Source organism: Trichosurus vulpecula, chromosome 4, assembly GCF_011100635.1.
Source record: "Trichosurus vulpecula isolate mTriVul1 chromosome 4, mTriVul1.pri, whole genome shotgun sequence".
NCBI lineage: Eukaryota > Metazoa > Chordata > Mammalia > Diprotodontia > Phalangeridae > Trichosurus > Trichosurus vulpecula.
In genome coordinates, this window is record NC_050576.1 from 64,723,812 (window position 1) to 64,751,299 (window position 27,488).

The 27,488-nt window shown below is 39.7% G+C and overlaps 1 protein-coding gene across 3 annotated transcripts in view; it reads left to right on the forward strand.

Moving 5' to 3' along the window:
• LOC118848637 (dimethylaniline monooxygenase [N-oxide-forming] 2-like) overlaps nucleotides 1-26,281 on the forward strand; it is a 50,771-nt gene extending 24,490 nt beyond the window's left edge. For 2 of the 3 annotated variants that reach the window (XM_036757626.1, XM_036757628.1), the window contains 7 exons: nucleotides 5,825-6,013; nucleotides 13,363-13,525; nucleotides 19,185-19,327; nucleotides 19,457-19,656; nucleotides 21,864-22,216; nucleotides 24,022-24,094; nucleotides 25,826-26,281. In XM_036757626.1, the coding sequence (XP_036613521.1) occupies nucleotides 5,825-6,013; nucleotides 13,363-13,525; nucleotides 19,185-19,327; nucleotides 19,457-19,656; nucleotides 21,864-22,216; nucleotides 24,022-24,094; nucleotides 25,826-26,171 (1,467 nt within the window). In that variant the 3' untranslated portion in view covers nucleotides 26,172-26,281. The remainder of the gene's footprint in view (nucleotides 1-5,824; nucleotides 6,014-13,362; nucleotides 13,526-19,184; nucleotides 19,328-19,456; nucleotides 19,657-21,863; nucleotides 22,217-24,021; nucleotides 24,095-25,825) is intronic. The other variant, XM_036757629.1, reaches the window with a different exon arrangement.
• Nucleotides 26,282-27,488: the final 1,207 nt, after the last annotated feature.

Consider the following 27,488-nt stretch of genomic DNA (forward strand, 5'->3'; position numbering starts at 1 on the left):
AGCTTCCACTTGCTCCATTCTAATTTTTAAGGCAGTATTTTCCTCAATGGTCTTTTGGACCTCCTTTTCCATTTAGCTAATTCTGTCTTTCAAGGCATTCTTCTCCTCATTGGCTTTTTAGAGCTCCTTTGCCATTTGAGTTAGTCTATTTTTAAGGTATTATTTTCTTCAGTATTTTGGGGGGTGTCCTTTAGCAAGGTGTTGACTCATTTTTCATGATTTTCTTACATCACTCTCATTTCTCTTCCCAATTTTTCTCTACTTATCTTACTTGACTTTCCAAATCCATTTTGAGCTCTTTCATGGCCTGAGACCAATTCATATTTTTCTTGGAGGCTTTTGTAGGATCTTTGACTTTGCTGACCTCTGGCTGTATGTTTTGATCTTCTTTGTCACCAATATAAGATTCTATAGTCTGAATCCTTTCACACTGTGTGCTCATTTTCTCAGCCAATTATTTGACTTTTGAGATCTTTGTCAGGGTATGACTGCTTCCCAAGTGGAGAGTGCTCTGTCCCAAGCTTCAGGGGTTTTGTGCTGCTGTTTTCAGAGCTACTTCTATTCTGAGGTGGTATGATACTCCTGTCCTGGCCTGTGCTCTGGTCTGTGAGTGCAGGCATTCCTTTCTGTTGTGTAACTACCAGGAGGACTCCCTCTCCACAGCCACCACAAGCTCTGCCACATCAGTGTTCCTCCTCACCCCAGGACCAACAACGAGGACTGTGACCCAGATACGAGCAGGTCAAAGCAAGAGAATCCTGCCTCAGCACCAGCAAAGCAATCTCTGCACTCCTGCTCTGATCAGCTGCTTCATTCCCCCCCACTGTGTAGGCCTGGTGTTGGAAGCAGCCAATGCCGCTGCTGCTGTTGCTGCTGCCGCCACTGCAGCTACCTCTGCCACCCCAAGGCTGGGGCCAGACCATGCCCTTCTCTTATCCAGGTCCAACAGTTTTCCCACTGACCTGTTCCATTGTCTTCAGCATTTGTGGGTTGAGAAGTCTGGAAACTGCCACAGCTCAGTGATTTAGGGCCTTGAGGCCTGCTCCATCAGGTCTACTCTGGCTTGGTCTGTTCTGGCACAGCTCACGTTGGGCTGTGCTCTGCTCCTAGTACGGTGCAATAGATCCTTCCCAGTGACCATCCAGGCTGTCTTGGGCTGGAGACTTGTTTCTCTCTGTTATTTTATGGATTCTGTACCTCTAGAATTTGTTTAGAGTCCTTTTTGACAGGTGGTTGGAGGGATTTGGGGGAGAGCTTAAGCGAGTCCCTGTTTTCATTACCTCTAAGATCAAATACAAAATTATCTACCTCACTTTTTAAAAATTTATTTCATTTTAAATTTTTTAAAGCCCTTCACAACCTTGCCCCTCCCTACTTTATAGTCGTTTTGCACTTCCCCCTTACACATATTCTATACTGCAGAGATATTGGCCTTGTTGCTGTTTTTTGCACAAAACACACCATCTTCTCACTCTGTGATTTTTCACTAGCTGTCCCCCATGCCTGGAATGCTCTCCCCTTTAACCTTCACCTTCACTTCTTGAAGTTCCTGGCTTACCTTGAAAGCATATCAAATCCCACATTCTGCAGGAAACTTTCCCCAGTCTCCCCACCACCACCAATGATATTGCTTTCCCTATGAGATTATCTTCAATTTTACATAGATAATAGATAAACACACACACACACACACACACATACACACACACACACACACAGAGAGAGAGAGAGAGAGACAGAGAGAGAGAGAGAGAGAGAGGTGAATGGCTAGATGCTAGATGGATAGATGAATAGACAGACAGTTAAATTTTCAAAGCACTTTACTTGTATCACTAGTACCTATCCCAGTGCCTGGCACAAAGCAAGTGTTTAATAGATGCTTGCTGGTTGTGTAGCATCCCCTCTAGAATAACTTTCTCTAACTCTCATTAAAATGCCAGATTGAGTCCCCAAAGGGCAATGACTCCTGCTCCCTTCAGAGTCCTAAGAATAAACCTAGGGGCTTGTGATATTCTAATAGTGTCACTCATGAGCCCCTAATATCGATTACCCAATTGACATCAATTGACATTTACAAAGGAATATTTACTTAGAAGCTATAGCAAGGACAGAAGTACAAATAATACCCCCCCCCAAATTAGGATAATACTATCCCCCTTTGTACATATCTGGTACATGGAATGAGCAAGCTTAAACTTAAATCCAAAGTAAGTGAGGCATCCATCCATTTAAGAAATATGTGTGGCCAAGGGGTACCTATTGCGCCGAGGAGTCCTTTTCTCCTTTCATGGAATCTCGTCCAACTTCATTGCTTGATGACATACTGCTCCCTCATATAGCAAGGTTAGTACTTTGAAAGGCTCAGTATCTCAGCTACCAGGTCAAACAGGTGGCTCTGTAGGGCCGAGTCTTTACCTAGCTCTTGCTACTACCCACTTTGATCACTAAGGGGACCCTGTCTCTAGATAATTATTCATCACCTAAAATCCAGAAAAAATAAACAATACATATTCACAAAAGTGTCATGCACTCAAGGACACATAATGGCTAGGTTCCCACCCAGCCTGATAAGGCAGCCTGTTTCACCTAGTAGCTTACAATTGTCTTCATTCAAAAGTCTCCAAGGAAGAGAGAGACACAATAAAGGCAATCCTTTCATAATCAGATTCAGTTTGAGTTCTTTTATTGGTCCTTTAGCTCCAGAGCCAACCAGAAAACTTTTCACTATGACATATCACCAGCCCCTCTATCCTTCATGGCTTAAAGAAGGCTCCCCAGAGTTCCTTGTGTTTAGATTGAAACCCAGATGGTAACAAACATATACTTTAAGGATTGGGCCCTTATTGGTCAGTCACCCATTACAAATTGTTGAATAGGGGATGAGTGATTGCTTTCATTACAGAGACCAGGAACTTTCCTTAAAGTCCTGGTGTAATGCCCTGTTGTGATGCAAAAGTGATCCTGGGTTCCCTCAATTCTGTGCTAGAAGCACATGAGTTCTAGAGGTTGAATCAAGCTATTTTTAAATAAATTGTTCCTGGTAATATGAAAGATGAAGCCTAGAGAATTAACAGAAGCAGAAGAGATAAAGAAGTGGCAACAATACACAAAAGAACTATACAAGAAAGATCTTAACATCACTGATAACCATGATGGTGTGATTACTGACCTAGAGCCAGACATCCTGGAGAATGAAGCCAAGTTGGCCTTAGGAAGCATTGCTATCAATAAGGCTAGGGGAGGTGATAGCGCTCCAGTTGAGCTATTTAAAATACTAGAAGGGGATTCCATGCCATCTTGGGGAGGGAGCGGGGGAGGGAGGGAAGAACATCCGGAAATCAAAATTATGTAGAACTGAGTGTCATAAACTAAAAATAAATAAATAAATAAATGAATTAAAAAAATACTAAAAGATGATGGTGTTAAAGGCTGTACTTAGTGTTCTAGCAAATCTAGAAAACTCAACAGTGGCCGCTGGATTGGAAAATATCAGTTTACATCTCAGTCCTAAAGAGGAGCAATTAACAAACTCCTTTTATTTCACTGACTACACTAAAGCCTTTGACTGTGTGGATCACAATAAAATGTGGCAAGTCCTCAAAGAGTATCAGATCATCTTAATTGTCTCCTGTGGATCCTGTATATGGGCCAAGAAGCAACAGTTAGAAGTGAACATGGAACAACTGATTGGTTTAAGATAAAAAAGGAGTGTTATAAGGCTGTATATTTAACTTATTTAACTTACATGCAAAGCACATGATACAAAATGCTAGGCTAGATGAATCAAAAGCTAGAATTAAGGTTGCCAGGAGAAATATCAACAATCTCAGATGCAGATGACTCTGATGGCATAAAGTGAAGAAGGATTAAGAAGCCTCTGATGAGGGTAAAAGAGGAGAGTGTAAAAGCTGGCTTGAAGCTTAACAACAAAAAAACTAAGATCTTGGCAACAGGTCCCATCTCTTCCTGGCAGATATAGGGAGAAGAAACGGAAAGAGTGTCAGAGTTTATATTCTTTGGCTCAAAGATCACTGCAGATGGCAACTGCTGCCATGAAATTAAAAGATGCTTGCCTCTTGGAAGGAAAGCCAAGGCAAATCTGGGCAGCATATGAAAAAAGCAGAGACATTGCCTTGCTGACAAAGGTCCATAGAGTAAAAGATATGATTTTTTCAGTAGTGACGTATGACTGTAAGAGTTGGACTATAAGTAAAGTTGAGCACCGCAGAATCGATGCTTTTGAATTGTGTTGCTGGAGAAGACACTTGAGAGTCCCTTGAACAGCAAGGAGGTTAACTCAATCAATCCTTAAAGAAATTAATTCAGACTATTCTGAAGGTCAAACACTGAAGGTGAAGTTTAAATACTTTGGCCACATAATGAGAAGATAGGACTCATAAGAAAAGCCCCTGATCTTGGGAAAGATTAATGGCAAAAGGAAAAGGGGATGGCAGATGATGAGATGGACAGTGTAATAGATGCAACAAACATGAGCTTGGACAGACTTTGGGAGATAGTGGAGGATAGAAGAAACTGACATGTCCATGGGGTCACTAAAAGTCAGACATGACTGAACGATTGAATAACAACAAATCAAGGTATCTAGAAGTCTAGCTGTTTTATCATCTGAATGTAGAATAGCTTTAATTTATGAGTGAACAGTGTCCTCCAGGATCATTATATATAGAAGGAAGTATAATGGACCAAGCATGTAGTCCAGGGCCAACAAATTAGATTTCTTTTTTGGTTAAAAACTAGGGAGATTTCAAGTTGTCATGGAAAGAACTTTGTACTAAAGAAAGCAGTCAAAAAATACACCGGAACTACAACACAAATAAAATAAATCCATAAATGCAATAAAACTGTGGTCAGATGCAATGGTCAATTTTATACTATCAAAATTAAAACTTTCCTCCTTCCTTTCCGATAACAATCAACAAACTTTTTGGCAGACTGCATTTTGGAGTGGGGGCTGCTAGGAAAGTATTTGGGTCTTGTTGAGAAGTGTCTCTTTCATTGACGTAAAAGTCTTCATTTTTTTTAAAGAAATGTCACAGTTACTTGGCAGACCTGGGTTCAAGTCTAGTATGCCGCCTTCTGGATACGTAATCTTGGGTAACACATCACATGAATAGTTAAGTGCTGAAGATGAGACTTGAACCTAAAACTTCTGACTCCTTCCTCCTGCCTCTAAGAGCACATGTAAAATGAAAGGATTAGGTCAGATGATCTCTAAGGCTCTCTCTGACTGTAAAGAGCTATGAATCTATGATTTTACAAGTCACTTAACTGCTCTGTGCCCCTCAGTTTCCTCATCTGTAGAATGGGGAGGAAAAAAATCTCTATGAGGTCAGTTGTATAGTGTCAGTATCCCCATTTGGAGATTAGGAAACTAGAGTACAGAAAGTTTACATGATTGGTCCATAATCACATAGCTATTTAGGTTTAAGAGGTAAGAATCAGGCCCAGATCTTCCTGCCTTCCTTCTGATAATTATTTCCTATTTATCCTGTATAAGCTTGCTTTGTATATATTTGTTTTCATGTTGTCTCACCCAGTAAAGTGTAAGCTCCTTGAGGACAGGGACTGTTTTTGCCTCTTTTTCTATCCCCACCACTTAGCACAGTACATGGCACATAGGAGACAATTAATAAATGTTTATTGATTGAATGATTGATGAATGTTATGTTCAGTATTCTATCCACAATGCCGCACTGACTCTAAATTGCTATATAATTGTGACCTGCCATTATTTAAAACAATTTATCCACATTTTGAATGTTTGATGTTCATTTTAATCAATACTCATTTTTTTTGTCTATAGGAAGAAGTGGAGGAAGGCCGAGCCAGTATCTATAAGTCTGTTATCACCAATACCTGCAAAGAAATGTCCTGTTTCAGTGACTTCCCAATGCCTGATGACTTCCCAAACTTCCTACACAACTCTAAGCTCTTGGAATATTTCCGGATTTTTGCCCAAAAGTTTGATCTCCTAAAATATATTCAGTTTCAGGTACTCTATATGTGGAAGGAAGGTTTTATGTATTTAAGTTCTGTTTATATTTAAATAGAGCTAAGCTCTCTGCTAAAGATGCTAAGTGGGGAGAGAACAGACCTAGAGGAAAAAAAAAACTGAACTAGGAATAAAAAATGTCAAATTTGAATCCTGGTTCAGCCACCATCTAGGTGTGTATCCATACATAACTCATCTCATCTCTCTTGTAGAAAAACTGGAAATGTAAAAGGATATTGATGCCTGCAAGAAAAATGCAACAATTAGGAGGAAAGCATAATGAATTCCATTTTGAATATGTTGAGTTTGCAAGGTCTGTAAGGCATCCAGCTAAAAATGTCCAAAAGGCTACTGACAATGTAGGACAGGAGATCAGGAGAGATACTAGAACTGGGTCCTGAGAGAGGAAGAAAGGAAGTGAAAAGGAAGGCCATTCATTTAATTACAATTTCCATTGTAGGAGACAGTATTATATAGTGGCTTGAGAACGACTGGGATTCAGAAAACTAGTGTTTTCTCCATCACTTGCTAACTTCACATTTCTTCCCTTCTTGGGGCTTTATTTCCTCATCTGTTAAAATGGGAATAATAATACTTATACTATCTACTTCACAAGATTGCCTTTAGATTCAAATGAGCAAATTATGTGAAAGTGTATGGGGAAGCTGTAAATCACTCTATAAATGTTATTCTTATTTAAACTATTCTTGACTCCCACTGAAGGTAATTGTTTTAAAAATCACATGAATGAGCTGTTTCTCTGCCCTCTCTTTTCCATGAAATCCTGCCATATGAGTGGTGTCTTGGAAATCTGATGACTAAATCCATTCTTTAATCATTGTTCATATTGACATAGTATGAGGACTTTATAGAACACTTTGCAATACGCCTTCTCCAAAATACCTCTATGAGGGAGATGCTACAAGCATGCTTATCAGCCTCATTTTATAGAAAACTGAAGTTCTAGAAAGTTAAGTGGTTTGTCCTCAAGGAACCATAATGGTTCTCATTACTGAGCCACGAATGGCTCAGTACTTTAAGGTTTAACAAAACTTTTCATCACAACCATCCTGGAAGGTAAGTAACAATTTAAGTTAGAATAATGACTAATAAATTGGCCGAATGTCCCTATGTGCACACACACATATGCATACACAACCAGATTAGCAACACAAAGAAGACTTCAAATTATAAGAATCACTACTTAGACAGCTAAGACACCTTAGACACCTAAGAAACACTGACTCCAGAGTCAGAAGCCCACAGGTAGACTCCCACTCTGCCATTAATCACCTAAGTGGCCTTGAACAAGTCATTGAATGTCTAAGGTCTCCACTTTCTTCATCTGCAAATGAGCGGGTTGGTCTCAATGGTTTCTGAGGTGTCTTCTAGTTCTAAATCCTATGGCAGGGCCAGGGGTCAGCTCAAACTGGAGGGAAACTTTGAAGGGCTACTTAATACTTTGTACATATCTGGCATAACTTATAATATGGCAATTTATAAATATTTAGTGCTGCCAATATCACTACAAGATGTGGAGCTTTTATAACCCTTCCTCAGAGCTTTAAACCAATAACCAAAGAAAGAAAAACTCCCTCTCCTCTCCATCCTCTCCTCTCCCTCTGCCTCCCTTCCTCTTTCCCTCCTCCCCCACCCCCATTTCTAATCTCCATCAGTATCATGCTCACACCAATGAAACCATGACTCCCTCGAAGAATGAAAACACTCAAGTAGCACTCTTTATTTTAATGAGATGTATGTACAGTGTCACAATTATTTCTTATCAAGATCATTTAAATAGGATTCTACCTGGCTTTTGCTCTTTAAAAGCTTCCTTACCTATATTACCAAACATAGCGCTGGCCATTATTGATTAATCGCTACTGTCTCTCTAACCAGAAGGTAATCTCCCAAAGGAAAAAGCCATTACTTTCTTATCTTTACATTTTCCCCAGGTCTTAATATAGTATCCTGCAAACACTGGATAGTCATTAACTGTAGATTAAAAGAGCAATTCCAGATGCAACACTATTTGTTGAAGTATAGCAAAATACTAGTCTTTTTCATCTAACAAATGCTCTATATATGATGACCTTACTGTTGGTTCAGTAAGCTACGTAACCTTTGGCAAATAATTTCACCATTCTTTGCTTGTCTTTCTTCAAGGTTAAAGTGAAGGATTCAACAAGATCAGTAGTTCTTTAGCTTTTTGGGGTCATGAACCACTTCGGTAGCCTGATAAAGCCTATGGGCACTGTCTCAGAATGGCATCTTTAAATGCATGAAATAGATAGAATGACAAAGAAAACTAGTTGTATTGAAATAGTTTTCAATTTTTTTAATAATAAAGTTCATGGATCCCCAATTAAGAATCCCTCCACAGGATGTTCTCTGAAATCCTTTCTTGTTCTAATATTTTAAGAATTGAGGAGAACTCATTCATCAGTCTCTTTTCTAATAAATCTGAAGTTGACTCAGAGAAAAAGCCATCAAGCCTTTCAACTCTCCTGCCAGAACAGCATATGGGACAATTCAGCAAACACTTATTAATTATCTACTGTGTACATGAAATTATGCTAGTCACTGAGGATGCAAAGATGAAAAATGACATGGTTCTTGTCCTCAAGAAAGTTACAGTCTAGTAGGGATAGGACATGTACCCAAGTCATTATAAATAAAGTAGAATACGATGGAGAAATGGAGAGATTCAGACTCCTTCTAAGGAAGGATTGGTCATTCCTGGTTCCCCTACTTTTATTTCCCTTATCCCTGCCTTCCTTTTAAAATCACCTCAAATTTACCCTATTTATATCTTATATGTAACATAGTTGTTTGCATGTTGTCTCACCCATGAGAATGTGAACTCCTTGAGGTCAGGGACCATGCTTTTGGCTCTTTGCATCCCCAGGACTGAGCATAGTGCCTGGCAAATAATAGTTGCTGACTTAATGTGAGAAACCTCCTAGAAGAGCTGGCACCTCAGCTGGGCCTTAAAGGAAGAGAAGGATTTCAGCTAATGGAAGAAGATGTAGAAGGAGACTGCATTAGGCATAGGGTGCATGCTTTGTGAATGCTGAGAGGTCACAGAGGGTAGGAGGAGATTACACATCATCCAGTGGTCTAGTCTGTCTGGAATACAGAATGAATAAAGGGGAATAGTGTGAGATAAAGCTGGAAAGGTATGGGTTGGAGTCCTATCTTGAAGGGTCTTAAAAGCCAAGCTATGAAGTTTGTTTTGATCCTATATGCCAGTTCCCTATATGCCAGAGAAAACCACTCAAGACTGTTAAGCAGGGCAATAGTGAAATTAGAGTGATCAACAAGCATTTATTAAGTGTTGTGATGTGCCACACACTGTGCTAAGAGATGAAAATACAAACACAAATAATGTAGAAAGTTTCTGCCCTCAATACGTTCTAATGAGGAAAAATAATGCATAAAAGGAAGATAATTGAAAAGGCAATTCAGGCCACATTGCCTCCCATAATTGGATACCTTCTAGAAAGCTAAATTTCTAGGGAGTGGAAGGGAGGGAGAAGGTACCAGGGAGACAAAAAAGTAGAGCCTGGAGAAGAAGGAAGATATGACTAACTTCTATACTCTCCTTACAATGGAGATTCTAGGGAGAACCGTCCAATCAGAAGAAGGGACCATGGGGGTGGAGTGAACTTCCAGGGTGAGGAGACTTCTATAGGATGGTGGAGAAAGTCCAGAGACTCAGGAGTGGAGCCTAGAGAAGAATGAAAATATGGCTAGCCTGCATGCTTTCCTTAGAATGGATGTTCTAGGAGAAAACAACCAGTTAGAGACAGTATAGTATGGAGGAAAGAGGGCTATATTTGGAAACTGGATATGGGTCTAAAGCCTGGTTCTGGTACCTGCTATCTGTATAACAATCACTTCTCTGGGCTTCAGTTTACTCATATGTAAAATGAGCAAGTCTAAAGTCCTTTCTGCCTCTTAATCTATGACCGCATGCAATGGCCCAATGTGCCAGGTATCATGATATGTACTGCGAACATAGATAAAAGAAACAGTCTTTTGAACAATTTGTGAAGGATTGTTGGGATCAGAGAGAAGCTAGAGTCAGAGAGACTGGTGAAGGGGCTATTGTAATAAGCCATATAGATATGGTCTAGGCAAACTATGGCTCAAGAGCTGAATCCAGTCCCACTGTCCTTTTCTGTCCAGCCTGAAGTGCCAGCTCTTCCAGGGGCTTTCTCCTTGAACCAATTCTGATGACAGTGAAGTTCAAGCATTGGCTCCTATGCCCCTATTTTCCCCTCCATTGTAAAAGCTCTTCCTTTTATGCCTCTTTAATGTGAGATAATTTTCCCTATTCTTCCTCTCTCTTCCCATTCTCCCAAGGCATCTCTCTTTCTCATCTCTTCATTTTTTTTAGATCATCCCAACATAATTGACCCATATTCATGCCCTCTGTCAATGTAGACTCTTTCTAACTTACTTAATAATGATAAAATTCTTAGGAGCTACAAGTATCATCTTCCTCTGCAGAAATGTAAACAGTTAAATTTTATTGAGTCTCTTATGACTTCTCTTTCATGTTTACCTCTTTATACTTCTCTTGAGTCTTGTGTTTGAATACCACATTTTCTATTCAGCTCTGGCATTTTCATTAGGAATGCTTGAAAATACTCTATTTCATTGAATATCCATTTTTTCCTCTGAAAGCTTATACTCAGTTTTGCTGGGTAAGTTATTCTTGGTTGTAATCCTAGCTCCTTTGCCTTCTAGAATATCATATTCTAAGCCCTCTACTCTTTTAACATAGAAGCTGCTAAAAATCCTGACTATGGTGTTTGATTAAGCTAGGTTACGTTCAGATTTGGATTCACGCTCGCAATAGGGCACACTCCCAACAGAACAAAGTTTTTTGTTGAAAGACGGGAGAAATACTCTATTAACCCTGCAACCACATTATTTAACAATTCCTACTACACAGATAACACAGTGACAAAGATAGAGACACAGACACATAGAGGCAACACCTGTTCAGAGGAACACCATTTCCCAAGGTTTCTCCAAGCTGGGGAATCCCTCTCTTTTCTACAAATGGAGCAACAATGACAAAGGACACACACACAATATACGACATACACTTCACATTCAGCACCTGCACCCAAGGCTTTTCCGAAGCTGGGGAACCCCTTTTACAGCCTCCTTGGTTGATCCTTCTGAATGTAATTCCAAGCAAAGCATCCTTTCTGTGGGTGAGGTTCCAATGTGATTTGCTCACATGGTGATTTTTAGAGGACTCTGAACAAAGAAAGTTTTTTTTTTCTGCCAGAGAGGGGAGCCACCCCTGCCCCCCTCATTCCTAAGAACTGGCCAGGTTAATGTTTCTCCAGCAGGAGAGGAGTTATTTCCCATCCTTTGTCTTAAGAGTTTCCTGTTCTTTGTTCAGGGCCTATCAGTGTACAAATGGGGGAGTCCAAAGGTTTGTTAAAGGGGGCAGGGAGCTTTACACATATGTACTGGGCTTCCACTGTAATGTGGAATGATTTATCATTCATATGGTTCCACAGTATTTGAATTGTTTCTTTCAAACTGTTTGCAATATTATCTCCTTGACCTGGGAGCTCCAGAATTTGGCTATAATGTTTCTGGAAGTTTTCATTTTGGGATCTCTTTTAGGAAGTGATCGGTGGATTCTTTAAATGTCTAGATTAACCTCTGGATGTAAGATATCAGGACAGTTTTCCTTTATAAATTCTTGAAAAATTATGCTTATGCTCTTTTTTTGATCATGGATTTCAGGTAGTCCAATAATTTTAAAATTATCTCTTCTTGATCTATTTTCCAGGCCAGTTGTTTTACCCATTAGATATTTCACATTTTCTTATATTTTTTCCATTCTTTTGACTTTGCTTTATTGTTTCTTGATGTCATTTGGAATCATTAGCTTCTGCTTGCCCAATCCTAATATTTAAGGAATTATTTTTTAGTGAGATTTTGTACTTTTTTTCTGTTTAGACAATTCTGCTAGTTCTTTCCTTCAGTGAGTTTTTATACCTCTTCTTCCATTTGGCTGATTCTGCTTTTTTAAGGAGTGCTTTTCTTCAGTGAATTTTTATGCCACTTTCACCAATAGGCCAATTCTGTTTTTTTAAGGTGTTATTTTCTTCAGTATTTTTTGCCTCTCTTACCAAGTGTAAATTCTCTTTTAATAATTTTCCTGCAATTATTTTCTTTCCCAATTTTTCCACAAGTATTCTTAACTCTTTCTTTAATGTTTCCAGGAATTCTTGTTGGACTTGGGTCCAACTAGCATTTTTCCTTGAGGTTTTGTTTGTAGTTCTTTTCACATTATTGTCATCTTCTGAGTTTATGTCTTAGTCTCCCCTGCCAACACAGTAGCCTTTTATGATCAAGTTTTTTTGTTGTTGTTCTTTACTTATTTTTCCAGTCTATTTCTTGACTTTGAACTTTATGTTAAAGTTGGAATTAGCTCACCTGGAGGTGGGGAGGCACTGTCCCAAGTTTTAGGCTTTTCATGCTGCTGTTTTCAGAGATAGTTCTGGAGATCTGCAAGTTTTTGGTGCTTCCAAAGTGAGTGTGTTCAGGGAGAGGTGAGGTCACTGATCTCCTGGTCTATGCTCTGGTCTTTACCCAGGAAGAGATCTTATCCTCTGCAGCCACAAGCACTAGCACTCTGCTTGGTCCTGGAACTGTGACCAGGGCCCCTCCTCCCTTGTGACCAACCAAAGGTACTCCTCTCTGCCCTAGAACTGCAACCCAGAATTATGCATGGGCAATAGAGTTGCCAGTCATCACCAGCTGTACCCAATGCCAGCAAAGGGTCCCTGGTAATTTCTTTCTGACCAGTTGTCTGACCCCCTTGCTTTCTCTGGACTGAGAATTCCAAAACTGTTACTACTGCTGCTGCTGCCTGTGCCACTTTCTCAGCCACTTCCAAGGCCCACGACTAGTGCTCCTGCAACACCTCAGGCAAGATTCTGCCCTGGTGTTATAGACCTATCTTGCCAACCTCCTACATTGTTGTAGGCTGGAAAAATGTCTCACTCTGACCTTTTGTTGGCTCTACTGCTCCAAAATTTTATGTGAGGAGTTATTATAAAGTTGTTTGGAGGGAAATGCTGGGAGAGTTTGGCTGGGTTCCTCCCTGTACTTCACCATCTTGACTCCCAACAAACTTTATTTTTAAGTATAAAAACCATTCTTAGCTTGTGGGTAACAAAAAAAAAACCAGGCAGTAGACCATACAGAAACAGGCTGCAGGCCAGATTTATCTCACAGGCATAAGTTTGCTGACCCCTACTCAAGAAAACTGGTGAATAACAGAATTTTTTTTTTCCCATTTATTCCAGACTACTGTGCGCAATGTAAAAAAACATGACAATTTTTCTTCTACTGGCAAATGGGATGTTATTACTGAGAGAAATGGGAAGGAGGAGTCAGCTACCTTTGATGCAGTTATGGTTTGCAGTGGTCATCACGTACTCTCTAACATGCCACTAAACTCATTTCCAGGTGAGCCTTGGATTTGCTGAAACTCTTTTCAAGTATGTATGTGCAACTTGTTTGTGTTTGAGGCTAGAGATAAACCTCACTGCTGTTTTGGAGGTGATGTTAAAGCTAAGAAAGATAGCATGGGATGTCTAGTGTATAAAGAAGTTAGCTGTTGAACCCTAAGCACATCACTTAGTCTTTATATGCTTCAGACCACTCCCTATGATATTATTTATGGGATTTCTCTTCTTCTGTAGACAGGGTGTCACCTGCATCATTGGAATTCTGTAGGTAATATAAAACATTTTCATTTTTTGACTTTGTTTCTATTTGCTTACTTGAGTCCTGAACATACTAGGAGAAAGTACTTAATCACACCAAAGAGATTTGCCTGTGGCTTATTTGTTTTTGTTTCTTTAAACCCTGACATGGATATGTACCAGCAACATTTGACCTTAGGCATTACAGGAATCATATTGGAGTTAGGGATAAGCAGAAGAAGGTGCAAGAAAATTCCAATCCCCTTTTTGTTCAAGGTTGATTTTCCCAACCCACTGAAATTCCTAGAGGCTGCTTGATTTTATGTGTGGTTCAGTGATTTACCACTATGAGCTCTTTATGCAATTCAGCTGAAATGTCTGGGTCATCAGATTTCACTGAGTCATCAAGCAGTAAGATGTTTCACCAGCAGGCCTTATCCAGGGCCCAAAAAGCATCCCTAGGGGCTCTAAGATCCCTCTCCTATGTCAATTTTGGAATATGGTTATATTTTGAACCATGTGTTTTCCTTAGCCTTTCTCCTCCCCAAAAAGATGTGTGAATACTGGACAGTCCAATGGGTTCTTTAGAAAAGGGAAGGGAGGAGGGACAACCTCTGCCCATGAGAGTATATTCACTGAGGCTAGGAAGAGGTCAAATTTCTAGAAGAGACTCCTGAAGGGGGTAGGAATAGGGACTCATGGTGACATTATATAATGTCAAAGGGAGGGAGGATATTTGCTACTGGCAGCTGGCTATTACTGCTTCCTACCATTTCCTTCCAACAGATCCTAGGATTCCTGTGTGCTATCAGGAAATGACTTAAATATCATCTAAAGTGGTCTCACTCAGCTTTTCAAGTTCAAAAAACATTCAAAATATTAATAAAGGGAATTATAAAGATATAACTGATGGAAAGACTGACCTCAAGGAGCTTAGTTCTGCTCTCTTCAGAGAAACAGTGGGTAACCATCAAACGAAGAAATCTGTATTTTATAGGATTCTACTCTGATGCATAGGGGCAATCAGGTGGCACAGTAGATAGAGTACTGGGCCTGGAGGCAGGAAGACTCCTCTTCCTGAGTTCAAATCAGGCCTCAGAAACTTACCAGCTTTGTGACCCTAGGCAAGTTACCCTGTTTGCCCCAGTTTCTTCATCTGTAAAATGAGCTGGAGAAGGAAATGGGAAACCACTCCAGTATCTTTGCCAAGAAAACTCCAAATGGGGTCAGGAAGAGTCAGACACAACTCAAAACAATTGAACGACCACAACACAGATGGAGGGCAAAAGCAGAGGCATCTTTAATTCAATGTGATAAGTATTTAGTAAGCACCCACATCATATTTTCATGGGAAAATGGAAAGAACATTAGATTTAGATTCAGGGTACCTAGATTCAAATCCTCATTCTACTGCATGCTACATATGGTGAATGGTGAATCACTCAACCTCCCTGGCTCTCAGTCTTCTCACCTGTAAAATGAAAGAGGTAGGGCTAGTAGATTACCTCTAAAATCCCTTCTTGCTCTAAATTTATGATCCTTTGTGTAAGACTTTGTTTGGTTTCTAATACTGCTGATTTTTTTAAGCTTTATCATGACTTATGATTTTATTGGGGAACTGGGTGGCACCATAGAGCATAGATCACTGGCCTTAGAATGAGAAAGAGTCATCTTCCTGAGTTCAAATATGGCCTCAGACATGTATTAGCTGTGTGACCCTGGACAAGTCATTTTACCCTGTTTGCCTCAGTTTACTCATCTGTAAAATTAGCTGCAGAAGGAAATGGCAAACCATTCCAGTATCTTTGCAGAGAAAACACCAAATGGGGTCACAAAGAGTTAGACAGGACTGAAAAAAACTGAACAAAGAAGGTGTTAGAAATAGAACTTGAAAGATGGTGTCTGGAAAGCAGGGACTTACCTAAAGCTCTTCCCCAGGTCCCTCCAAACACCTATAAAAATGGCTCTGAACAAATTCTAGAAGTGCACAACCCATGAAATAGCAGAGGAAAGCAGGACTCCAGCCCAGGACAGCCTTGATGGTTGCTGGGTAAAGTCTATCACACGGAGCTGGGAGCAGAGTGGAGCACAGCCCAGCGTGGGCTGCCCCAGGACCAACCAGACCGGGAGCCAGGCAGAACAGGCCCTAGCACCCAGAATCAGTGACTTGTGGCAGGTACCAGACTTCTCAACCCACAAACACCAAAGACAAAGGAGAAGGTTACTGGGAAAAGCTTGTGGGACAGAGCAAAAGGAGTTTGCGGTTGGCCACCACCCTGGTGGTGGTGGAGGTGGTGCAGCTCTGAGGTTGCTTCCAGAGCTACAGCTTCACCTACTTCCGGCCCCAGGCCCACCTGGTGGGAGGAATTGAGCGATGGATCAGAGCAGGAGTGCAGAGCCTGCTTGTATCTGAGTCATGGTTGGGTTGGTGGTTCTTGGGGGAGGAGGAGCACTGGTGTGGCAGAGCTTGCTGTGTAGAAATAGCTCTGAAAACAACAGCACAGCCCCTCAAGCTTGGGACAAAGTAGTCTCTACTCTACAAGCGGTCACACCCCAATGAAAAGGTCAAGGTTCAAGTAGTTGGCTGGGAACATGAACAGGCAGTGAAAACTGACTCAGATTCAAACTCAGACTTTGGAATCTTTCTTTGGTGACAAAGAAGACCAAAACATACAGCCAGAAGTCAACAAAGTCAAAGAGCCTACATCAAAAGCCTCCAAGTAAAACAGGAATGAGTGATGCGAGAAAACCATGAAAAACAAGTCAATGGTTTGCTAAAGGAGACCCCCAAAATACAGAAGAAAATAACACCTTAAAAATAGACTAACTCAAATGGCAAAAGAGCTCCAAAAAGACAATGAGGAGAAGAATGCCTTGAAAGGCAAAATTACACAAATGGAAAAGGAGGTGCAAAAGACCACTGAGGAAAATACAACCTTAGAAATTAGATTGGAGCAAGTGGATGCTTGTGACTTTATGAGAAATCAAGATATTATAAAATAGAACTAAAGGAATAAAAAATGGAAGCCAATGTGAAATATCTCATTGGAAAAACCACTGACCTGGAAAATAGATCCAGTAGAGGTAATTTAAAAATTATTGGACTACCTGAAAGCCATGATCAAGAAAAGAGTCTAGATATCATCTTTCAAGAAATTATCAAAGAAAAAAGCCCTGATATTCTAGAGCCAGAGGGTAAAATTGAAATTGAAAAAATCCAAGGATTGCCTCCTGAAAAAGATCCCAAAAAGAAAACTCCTAGGAATATTGTCGCAAAATTCCAGAGCTACCAGTTCAAGGAAAAAATATTGCAAGCAGCCAGAAAGAAACAATTTGAGTATTGTGGAAACACAATCAGAATAACACAAGATCTAGCAGCTTCTACATTAAGGGACTGAAGGGCTTGGAATATAATATTCTGGAGGTCATTGGAGCTAGAATTAAAACCAAGAATCACCTACCCAGGAAAACTGAGTATCATGTTCCAAGGCAAAATATGGATTTTCAATAAAATAGAGGGCTTTCAAGCTTTCTCTATGAAAAGACCAGAGCTGAATAGCAAATTTGATGGTCAAACACAAGAATTAAGAGAAGCATGAAAAGGTAAACAAGACAGAGAAATCATGAGGGACTTACTAAAGTTGAACTGTTTTGTTTACATTCCTACATGGAAAGATGATGTGTATGATTCATGAGACCTCAGTATTAGGGTAGCTGAAGGGAATACACACACACACACAGACACACACACATACATATATATATACATATATATGTATATGTATATGTGTATATATATATATATATATATATATATATATATATATATATATATATAGACAGGGAACACAAGGTGAGTTGAATATGAAGGGATGATACCTAAAAAAATAAAATCAAATTAATGGATGTGAGAGGAATATATTGAGAGAGGGGGAAAGGGAGAGATAGAATGGGGTAAATTATCTTACATCAAAGTGGCAAGAAAAAGTAGTTCGTTGGAAGGGAAGAGGGGGTAGGTGAGGGGGAATGAGTGAATCTTGCTCTCTTCGGATCTGACCTGAGGAGGGACTACCATACACACTCAATTGGGTTTCTTACCCCACAGGAAAGAAGGAGGAAGGAGATAAAAAAGGGGGGACAATAGAAGGGAGGGAAGATAGGGGGAGGAGGTAATCAAAAGCAAACATTTTTGAAAAGGGACAGGGTCACGGGCTAAAATTGAATAAAGGGGGACAGGATAGGAGGGAGCAAAATATAGTTAATCTTTTACAACATGAGTATTGTGGAAGGGTTTTGCATAATGATACACATGTGGCGTATGTTGAATTGCTTGCCTTCTTAGGGAGGGTGGATGAGGAGGGAAGAGGGGAGAGAATTTGGAACTCAAAGTTTTAAAAGCAGATGTTCAAAAAAAAAGTTGTTTTTGCATGCAACTAGGAAATAAGATATACAGGCAATGGGGCATAAAAATCTATCTTGCCCTTCAAGAAAGTGAGGGAAAAAGGGATGGGGGGGAGTGGGGTGACAGAAGAGAGGGTTATCTGGGGAATAGGGCAATGAGAATATATGCCCTCTTGGAGTAGGGGGAGGGTAGAAATGGGGAGAAAATTTGTAATTTAAAATCTTGTGGAAATCAATGCTGAAAACTAAAAATACTAAATAAAAATTAAAAAATTTTAAAAAAGAAATAGAACTTGAACCCAGGGTTTTGACTTCCCTGAGGCCAGCTCTCTATCCATTACACTACAATTCTGGACACATAAAGGCAACAAAACACACAATCCCTGCCCTCAAGGAGCTCACCTGACCTCACCACTTTGTCACTAAGTGTTGTTAAGCTAATCACTGATCATTGATCATGATCTTGAGATAATCATGTGGCCTTTCTTTCTGACTTTTTTCCCTGATGCAAAATAAGAATAACAGTAGCACCTGCTCAATTTCGGATTTCATATGAATGTTGTATTAAATCGGATCACATTTTAGAAAAGGCTCTGAAATCTTTGAGGGATAAGCATAAGTAGCAGACCAATTGAGAAAAGGCTGTTTAATGTTCAGAGCAAGGGTTTGATTTTGCTTCTCGCTGATTAATAATGTGTGTTTATTCCTAGTAAAAATGTAAACTTCAGTCCTTGAGTTCTGTCCCTGTGTTCCCCAAGCCAGATATTAAAGTTCTGAGATTCAAAAGGGCAAATATACCTCAGGCACTCAAATATTGGTTCTGGAGTTAATTAACTCTCTGCTTATGCCAGTTGGCATTGTTGAAGCTTTAACTCAAAAAACAGAAAGGGGGGAGAATGGTTACTGAACCTAGAAGGCATAAACAGAAGTAGAAATTGGTTGACAAGAAAGTGACGGTGTCGCATTGACATAATTGGCCTACTAAGAAATTCATATCCTTTCTCTTCTTTCCCTTACAGGTATTGAGAGGTTTAAAGGCCAATATTTCCATAGCCGCCAATACAAGAATCCAGAAGGGTTCGAGGGGAAGAGAATTCTGGTGATTGGGTCTGGAAATTCAGGCTCAGATATTGCAGTTGAGCTGTGTAAGAAGGCTGACCAGGTATGATGTTTTAAATAACCTTATTTGCCTCAGTGAAAATCTGGAGGCAAAACCTCATTTGGGATTTGTCGCCTGAGTGGTACAGACCAAACTGGCCTATGCTCAGCCCTACTTGGTATTGCTTTTCAGGTATTTATGAGCACCAGGCATGGATCATGGGTCATGGGCCGAATTTCTTGCCATGGCTATCCTTGGGACATGGTGTTCCAAACCAGATTTATCAACATGCTCAGAAATACCCTCCCACTGAAGATTGTGAAATGGATGATGGAGACACTGATGAATCGTTGGTTTGACCATGAAAATTATGGCCTGGTACCCGAAAACAAGTAGAGTGATTTTTCCTTTCTTTTATAAATTCTCTGATAGGCAAACACACTGGTATCTGTAGGATAGAGAGCCCCAAAATGAAACTTTCTTGTCTCTCCCAACATGATAGCCTCCAGAGGTTTCTGTTCCTTGCAGAGCCCAGAAACTATCAATAAGGCAGTGAACTATATTTAAAATCACAGTGTTTTATAATGAAATGCTAATGAAGTGGTGAGCACTCTGTCCCTAAGGGTTCAAACAGAAGTAAAAGGCCCATCTGCTGGGATTCTCATATAGAAGAGGTTCTTGTAGGAAGAGGGTTGGGTAACAGATTGGGATAGAAAACCTCTGAAGTCTCTAAAAGTCAATGATTATTAGTCTTTTGGGGAATGTAGATGAGATTCATTCATCAAAGGCTCCATTTTGACTTGTAATAATAATAATTATAATATGGGACAGCTAGGTGGCACAGTAGATGGAGCGCAAGGTCTGGAGTAAGGAAGATCTGATTTCAAATCAGTCATCAAACACTTCTTTCTGCCTGACCTTGGGCAAGTCACTTAAACTCTGTTTGCCTCAGTTTCCTCATCTTTAAAATGTGCGTAATTATAGCGCTTACCTTGCAGGATTGTTGTGAGGATCAAATGAGACAATAATTGTAAAACGCTTAGTGCAGCGCTAGATATACATTGAGTGATATATAAATGTAAGCTATTTATAATAATATTTAAAATGATCAATTATATAATTATTCTATTAATGATTGATAATTATAAATGTAACAGTTAATTATTATTATAATTAATAATGTTATTAATAATAATAACATCAACCACTGGGATTGTGTTTACATGGGAGCTTTCCCCATGGACGGCGTAGGAGAAAAATCCTTTTGAGATTTTTGTACGTAGTAAGTGCTATGTAAATGTTAGCTTTTATTAATCATTAACAACATTATTATTAATAACATCAACCACTGTGATTCTGTCCACATGAAGGCTTTCCCCCTGGATGACTCAGGAAAAAAAATGCTTCTGAGATTTTCTCTGCACTTTTAACTCTTTAATCTTAAAACTTTAAAGCATCATGCTTATAAATGCAATTAATGGCTAAAGGTATTGTGATGATAAGAAAGGGAAAGAACATGGAAATAGGAGTTGAGGAGATGTGGGCTCTGGTGCCAGCTCTGCCACTAATTAACTTTGTAGTCTTGGCCAAGTCCTTTTAATTCTGTAGGACTCAGTTTCTCCATCTATAAAATGAGGGAGTAGACTGATATAGTCATTGAGAGTCCTTCTAGACCAACAAGCAATGATTCCCCACATGTTTATCTCCTTTTTGCAACTTGGGAATCTTTCATCAGGCATCAAAGCTTAGAGATATCGGACCCATCTATTCTAGTCAAATAGAACCATGAGCCCACAGCTTTGGCTACTGGTATTAGAAATTGAGATGACTCCCAAAAGCTCCACTGTGAAAGCAATTATAAAAACAAAAGCCACAAGTTCCTGGGTGATGCTGGGGACAGGGACAGAATCTGGAATTCACAGACAATCTGAAAACTTCATTTTCATTTATTTTCATTCTCCATTCTACATAGATCATTTACTTAAACACGTAACAAATTTCAAAATTTACAGATACACATTTTTTCCCCACGGTTCCTGTTTCCTACTTACTCTCAGATGAGGTTTTACAAAACAGCAAAATAATTGAGGCAGCAGAAGGAAGGATAACAGATTGATAGTCCAATTACTCCCAAACTGATAATCAAGAGTGTACATTAGCATTCTTCCTCAGCACTTTCAGGTGATTATTTGTCCTGATACATATTGCCCTCATTTTTATTTTTTTATCCTCTTTTGTTTTATTTTTTATTTATTTTATTTTTCTTTTATTTTTAAATAAAATTTATTTATATTTTATATATTTATAATTTACATATAAGTATAGATAATACATTTATATATTATTTATTTAAATTTATTATTATTTTTTTATTTATCCTCTTTATCACCTCTTTTAATGGATCAGAAGCTATGACACAGGGGTCCAACTAGAACTAGATCATAAGGGCTAGGAGACACTGAACAAATTACAAAGGGTTTTAGGAATCGTTGAGAAAACTTTTTCAGGGCCTATCTCATATAAGATAGAATGAGCTTGAACCATTTCAGCATTTCAACAAACTACGCTGTTTTGTTGTGTTTTGTTCTATGTGTTTTAGGTACCTGATGAAAGAGCCAGTGTTGAATGATGATCTCCCCAGCCGAATCCTCTATGGGGCCATCAAAGTTAAAACCACAGTAAAGGAGCTCACGGAAACCTCTGCCATCTTTGAGGATGGAAGTATAGAGGATGTTGATGTGATCGTCTTTGCCACAGGGTATCAGATTTCTTTTCCTTTCCTTGATGAGTCCATTGTCAAAGTGGAGCACAACCAGGTGAAACTGTACAAGTATATTTTCCCTCCGGACCTGGAGAAATCAACTCTGGCATTCATTGGCCTCATCCAGCCCCTGGCATCTATCTTCCCAACCTCTGAACTCCAAGCTCGCTGGGTGACAAGAGTTTTCAAAGGTGAATGAGCGCACACGTGTGGCTAGGAATTAAAATGTAGGAATAAATTCCTGGAATCTAGCAATTAAAATTAAAAAGCAAAAACATTGCTTAATAGGTGGGTTACCATAAAGGTGGATTTCTGTTTACCTGAACAACCCAGAAGAAGGACTATCAGGTTGGGTATTATTGCTGTGTCTGTATTCATCACTTATAGGAAAACTCATCTGTTTTTATGTTGGCACCAACAGAGACGCAATAGCTACAACTGCGGGGGAGACAGTGTTTTATAGAAGATAAAGTATTAGACTTGAAATAAGGAAAATTTGGGGCCATATCCCATTGATGACACTTACTAGCTGTTTGAATTTGAGTCTGGGCCTCAATTTCCTAATCTGGGAGATGAGGATATTAGTAACCCTCACTCTTGCCTCATGGTTGTTATAAAACTTAAATGGGATAATTTCGGCAAAGTATTTTTAAATTGTATAGCACTCTAGAAACAACCATTGTAATTGGGGATAGAGACTGGAGCTGTGGTATCGCTGATGTGTGGAACTCTTAAAAGTCAATGCTTTCTCTGCAATGGAACATTAGCCAGTGGTATCAAACCCAAGTAAAATTACACATATGGGCTGCATGTTGGCTTAGAAAATCACAAATGAACATTATCTGTATTGCCCTGTATTTTTATTGATTTTTGTTAAGCATTTCTTTGGGAGTTTTGTAGGTCCCAGGGGCCTGCTAGCCTCCAGTTTGACACCTCTGGTCTTAGAGAGAGGCCTGGAGCACTGAGAAATTAAAGGACTTGAGCATGGTCACAGAGGAGGTATGTGGGGGAGGGGGAGACTTAAATGGAGGCTTAGAGGTCAGACCTATAACCACTCTATTACTGCGTCACTCAGTTATCATCACTGCTTTCAAAAGGACAAATCATCAAAAGGAACATAGAATTCATTCAGATATACTATGAAAGGCTAGGATTCCAGTTGACAAGAATTATCATTTGAATCTCAAAGTTTAGGCTCTTTGATTGCTACAAATTCTTTGGATTATCTTAGAATCAAGAGACCCCAGAGTATGGCCCATTCTTGATTTCTTGCTTTTTGAGACAATCATCCATTTGGAGCCTAGCCACTATTGCATAAATGTTCAGTGGCCACCCAGAAAATAGCCATAGAGCTCACTCCATTCCCCAGGAGGCATTCCCTACCACAACCCCACCCAACTATCTATGAAAGCCCCTAAGAGGATTTGTCATATTGGTGAGTTATATTTTTGTTCAGTTGTTTTAAGTTGTGTCCAACTCTTTGTGACTCCATTTGGGGTTTTCTTGGCAAAAATACTGGGGTAGTTAGCCATTTCCTTCTCCAGCTCATTTTACAGTTGAGGAAACGGAAGCAAACAGGGCTAAGTTACTTGGCCAGAGTCACACAACTAGTAAGTGTCTAGGGTCTGATTTGAACTCAGAAAGATGAGTCTTTCTGATCCCAGGCCTAGAATTCTAGCCGATGTGCCACTCAGTTGCCCCTTAATTATATCATTGGTTGAATATTGCTCCTGTAGAATTAAAAGCTTTTGCCATCAGACATTTATGACTACTGGCCCAATTTAATTTGGCTTCCAGACATTCTGAAGTGTCACTGCTGATGCATAAATTCTTGAAGCTCTTTAGATGAGAGAAATTTGGCAGATATATTGTGGTCCTCTGTCACTATGAATCTGTATCCCTGACTTTTGATTACAAAAAGACTGAGTATGATTGACTTGCACAGTAAGTATCTTTATGGGATCAAATCACCATAAATCTACCTTTTCTGTTCTAGGGCTGTGTACACTACCCTCAGAGAGCACCATGAGGGCAAGCATCGAGACGAGGAATGCAAAAAGAATTGAACTGTAAGGAATAGCATGTGACCATTCAACTAAAGTCCATTGACTTGGGGATGTTAACTCCTAGTGAGATTGAAAGATTTCCTTCAATTCCCTTACCTCTGCTGCCTGAAGCTTAAATTTGGGAAAGTCTCCTAGAGCTTTGGGGAATGGAGAGAGGTGAAGCTAAAGTAAAGTTTCTAGGAAATATACCTTTCGGTGTCATGAGGATTTAAGAGCAGAGAGTTGGGGTCAGATGTTTTAGGCTTTCAGATTAAACTTTCAAGTAGCATGGCCATCTTTGCCTTTATTTGGCAAGAATTTGGCTGCCTACAGAAAGTGCCTTATTGGCCTTGAGACTCTGTTGAAAGGTAACTGTCTTGAAATTTGCATATGATACAATTGAAAAGGGTGGACCATGGGAGTCCTTGATCAAGGAATATATGGTGTCAGCCATTATAGTTGTCTGGAAAAGAGTTTCCCCAGCCAAGTTGAGAAGATTATAGGTTTTGGATCATTGTTTGAAGACAGCTGACAGGACACAGGGTACTTGTAATGATCAGCTGACTTAGGATCAGCCATACCTCCTCTTGATATAGAAAAACAAGATGGCTACATCTTTCTGAAGTTCTCAGCTATTGAGGACTTTACTGGGTTTTCCCTGGTGACTTCATTCAAACTGGAAAGGGGGAGGTAGATCTTTTTCTTCTCCACCATTCTACCATGAAGAGACCATTCTAGTAACCAATGTGAAGAGCTTCCCACAGAGACCATGTCTTTCAGCCAGGTACAGCCTGTTCCACATCCAATTTCAAGAGACATTTTGCAATTTAACAAAGGTCCATGTTCTATAATCTTATGTGGCCAGCAAACTTATCAAGCCAGAGGTTCCAGTAATCATCCCTACTCCAGAGTACAATACAATATGATACAACGTAATGCAATACAATACAATGCAATTCAATTCCATCAATGGGTATTTATTGAGTATATTACTGTGTGAGGAAATGTGCTAAACACTAGAAATACAAAGACAGAAAGGAAATCATTCCCTCAAGGACCTTACATTCTACTCAATATGGTACTTTGGGATGTAATGCTTTGGAAGCCCTTGTGTCCCTTAAAGAGATTTAAAAAGTTGAGAGAGCTAAGTATACAGACCCTGACCTTATCATAGGCTACTCAAAAGAATATTTAGATGCAAATTCTCCATGTCACATTTCTGAGACCAAGAAAAGAAACTGAGTAGACACACTATGAAGGGAGCAATAGAAGGAAATCTTTAAGGGTAACAACTATGGTGAATGAGAATGATGTCATTGACTAGTAATTCTACACCCAATAAATAATCCCACGAGATGGAGTTCGTGGTCAAATCTTTAAGGGAAACCAATGTTTTTCATTTTGGTTTTTGTATTCCCTAGTGCCTAGTAGAGAACGTTGCAGTGAGTAAGTTTTTAATAAATGTTGTTACCTGGCACATAGGTAAGTGCCTAATAAATGCTGGTTAATTGATTTTAATTGAATTTAAGTGAACTGAATTGAGTTCATGGCTACCAAATCACTTATTTCGTAGAAATAGTTGCTCTCCCTTAGAGATATCAATGAAAGGTATCGATTATGTGATATAATTATCTAATAACCTCACATTTTCCACTGGGTATAAAAAATAGAAATTAGTAAAAGAGAGAGTGAAATCTTTTTGGATACTTTTGAATATAACCTATGATACTTGTATTTTTTTTATTCTGCATTAAGGTTTGGAAAAAGCCTGAGCCAGACTTTGCAAACCCATCACATCGACTACTTGGATGAACTTGCCACAGAGATAGGAGTCAAACCTGACATTCTCTCACTCTTTATAAAAGACCCTAAACTGGCCCTGAAAATTTACTTTGGACCATGCAATCCATATCAGTATCGCCTTGATGGCCCTGGGAAATGGAAAGAAGCCAGAAATGCCATTTTTACCCAGGAGCAAAGGGTTTTGAAGCCTTTGAAGACTCGCGTTATGAAGGATTCTTCCATGGCTTCTATTGCTTCTTTGTTGAAAGTCCTGGCCCTTATTGCTATTGTGTTGGCCATTTTTTTCAATATTCATTAAGTCTGGGTCATAATTGTGTAAGTTGGGGGAGGGAGATTGATGGATTTTAGTAGGGAGAGTATAAGTTCCTTGAGAGTAAGTATGGTTTTGTTTTTATTTTTGTCACCCACATGCCTAATATCAAGTCAAATCAAGTTAACAAGCATTAATTAAGTACCTACTATATGCCAGCCTGTTTTCTAAGGACTGGGGAGACAAAGAAAGGCAAAAAGCAGTCCTTGTTCTCAAAGAATTAGTAGTCTGATAAATACTTGTTGTTGAATTGAATTGAAGACATATATATATATATATATATATATATACACATATATATATATATATACAGAGATGCATATATTTACATATATACACATATGAAAAAAGTGCTTGAAACTTCCTGACTATATACCCAACTTTATCATCATAAAAAATAAGTAAAAAGGATGATGAGAGAAATTAGTGAGTTATTATTATAAACCATCTTTACAGATAATATATTAAAAATAATTATAGCGGGCTGAAAAGCAGGGACTAGTGTGACCTCCCCACCGAGTCCCTCCAAAAACCTATAAAAAATATGTCTCTGAACCAATTCTAGAACTGCAGAACCCACAAAACAGCAGAAGGAAGCAGGGCTCCAGCCCAGGACAGCCTGGATGGTCTCTGGGTGAGGTCTATCCCACACAGAGCTGGGAGCGGAGCAGAGTGGAGCAGAGCCCAGCAGAGCCCAGCGTGAGCGGCGAGGACCAACCAGACCAGGAGCCGGGCAGAGGGTATCCTAGGGCCCTGAATCAGTGAGCTGTAGCAATTACCAGACTTCTCAACCCACAAACACCAAAGACAGTGGAGAAGGTTAGTGGGAAAAGCTGCAGGAGTGGAAGGAATTCCTGGTTCGGCCACCGCCCTCGGGGCAACGGAGGTGGGGCAGCTACCGCTGCAGTTGCTTAGGGCCCCAGGCCCACCTGGTGGGAGGAATTAAGTGGCGGATCAGAGGAGGAGTGCACAGCCTGCTGAAGATCTAAGCCCAGTCCGGGTTGGGGGTTCTTGGGGAAGGAGGAGTGCTGGTGTGGCAGAGCTGGCGCATCCCCCCCAAACATGGAACATAGAACTCTCTAGTCTACAAGCAGTCATACCCTGCTGAAAAACTGGCCAGGCAGTGAAAATGCACCCAGATTCAGTCTCAGACTCTGGAATCCTTCTTTGGTGACAAAGAAGACCAAATCATACAGCCTAAAGAAGGCAACAAAGTGCAAGAGCCTACACCAAAAGCCTCCAAGAAAAACATGACCTGGTCTCAGGCCATGGAAGAGCTCAAAAAGGGTTTGGAAAAGCAAGTTA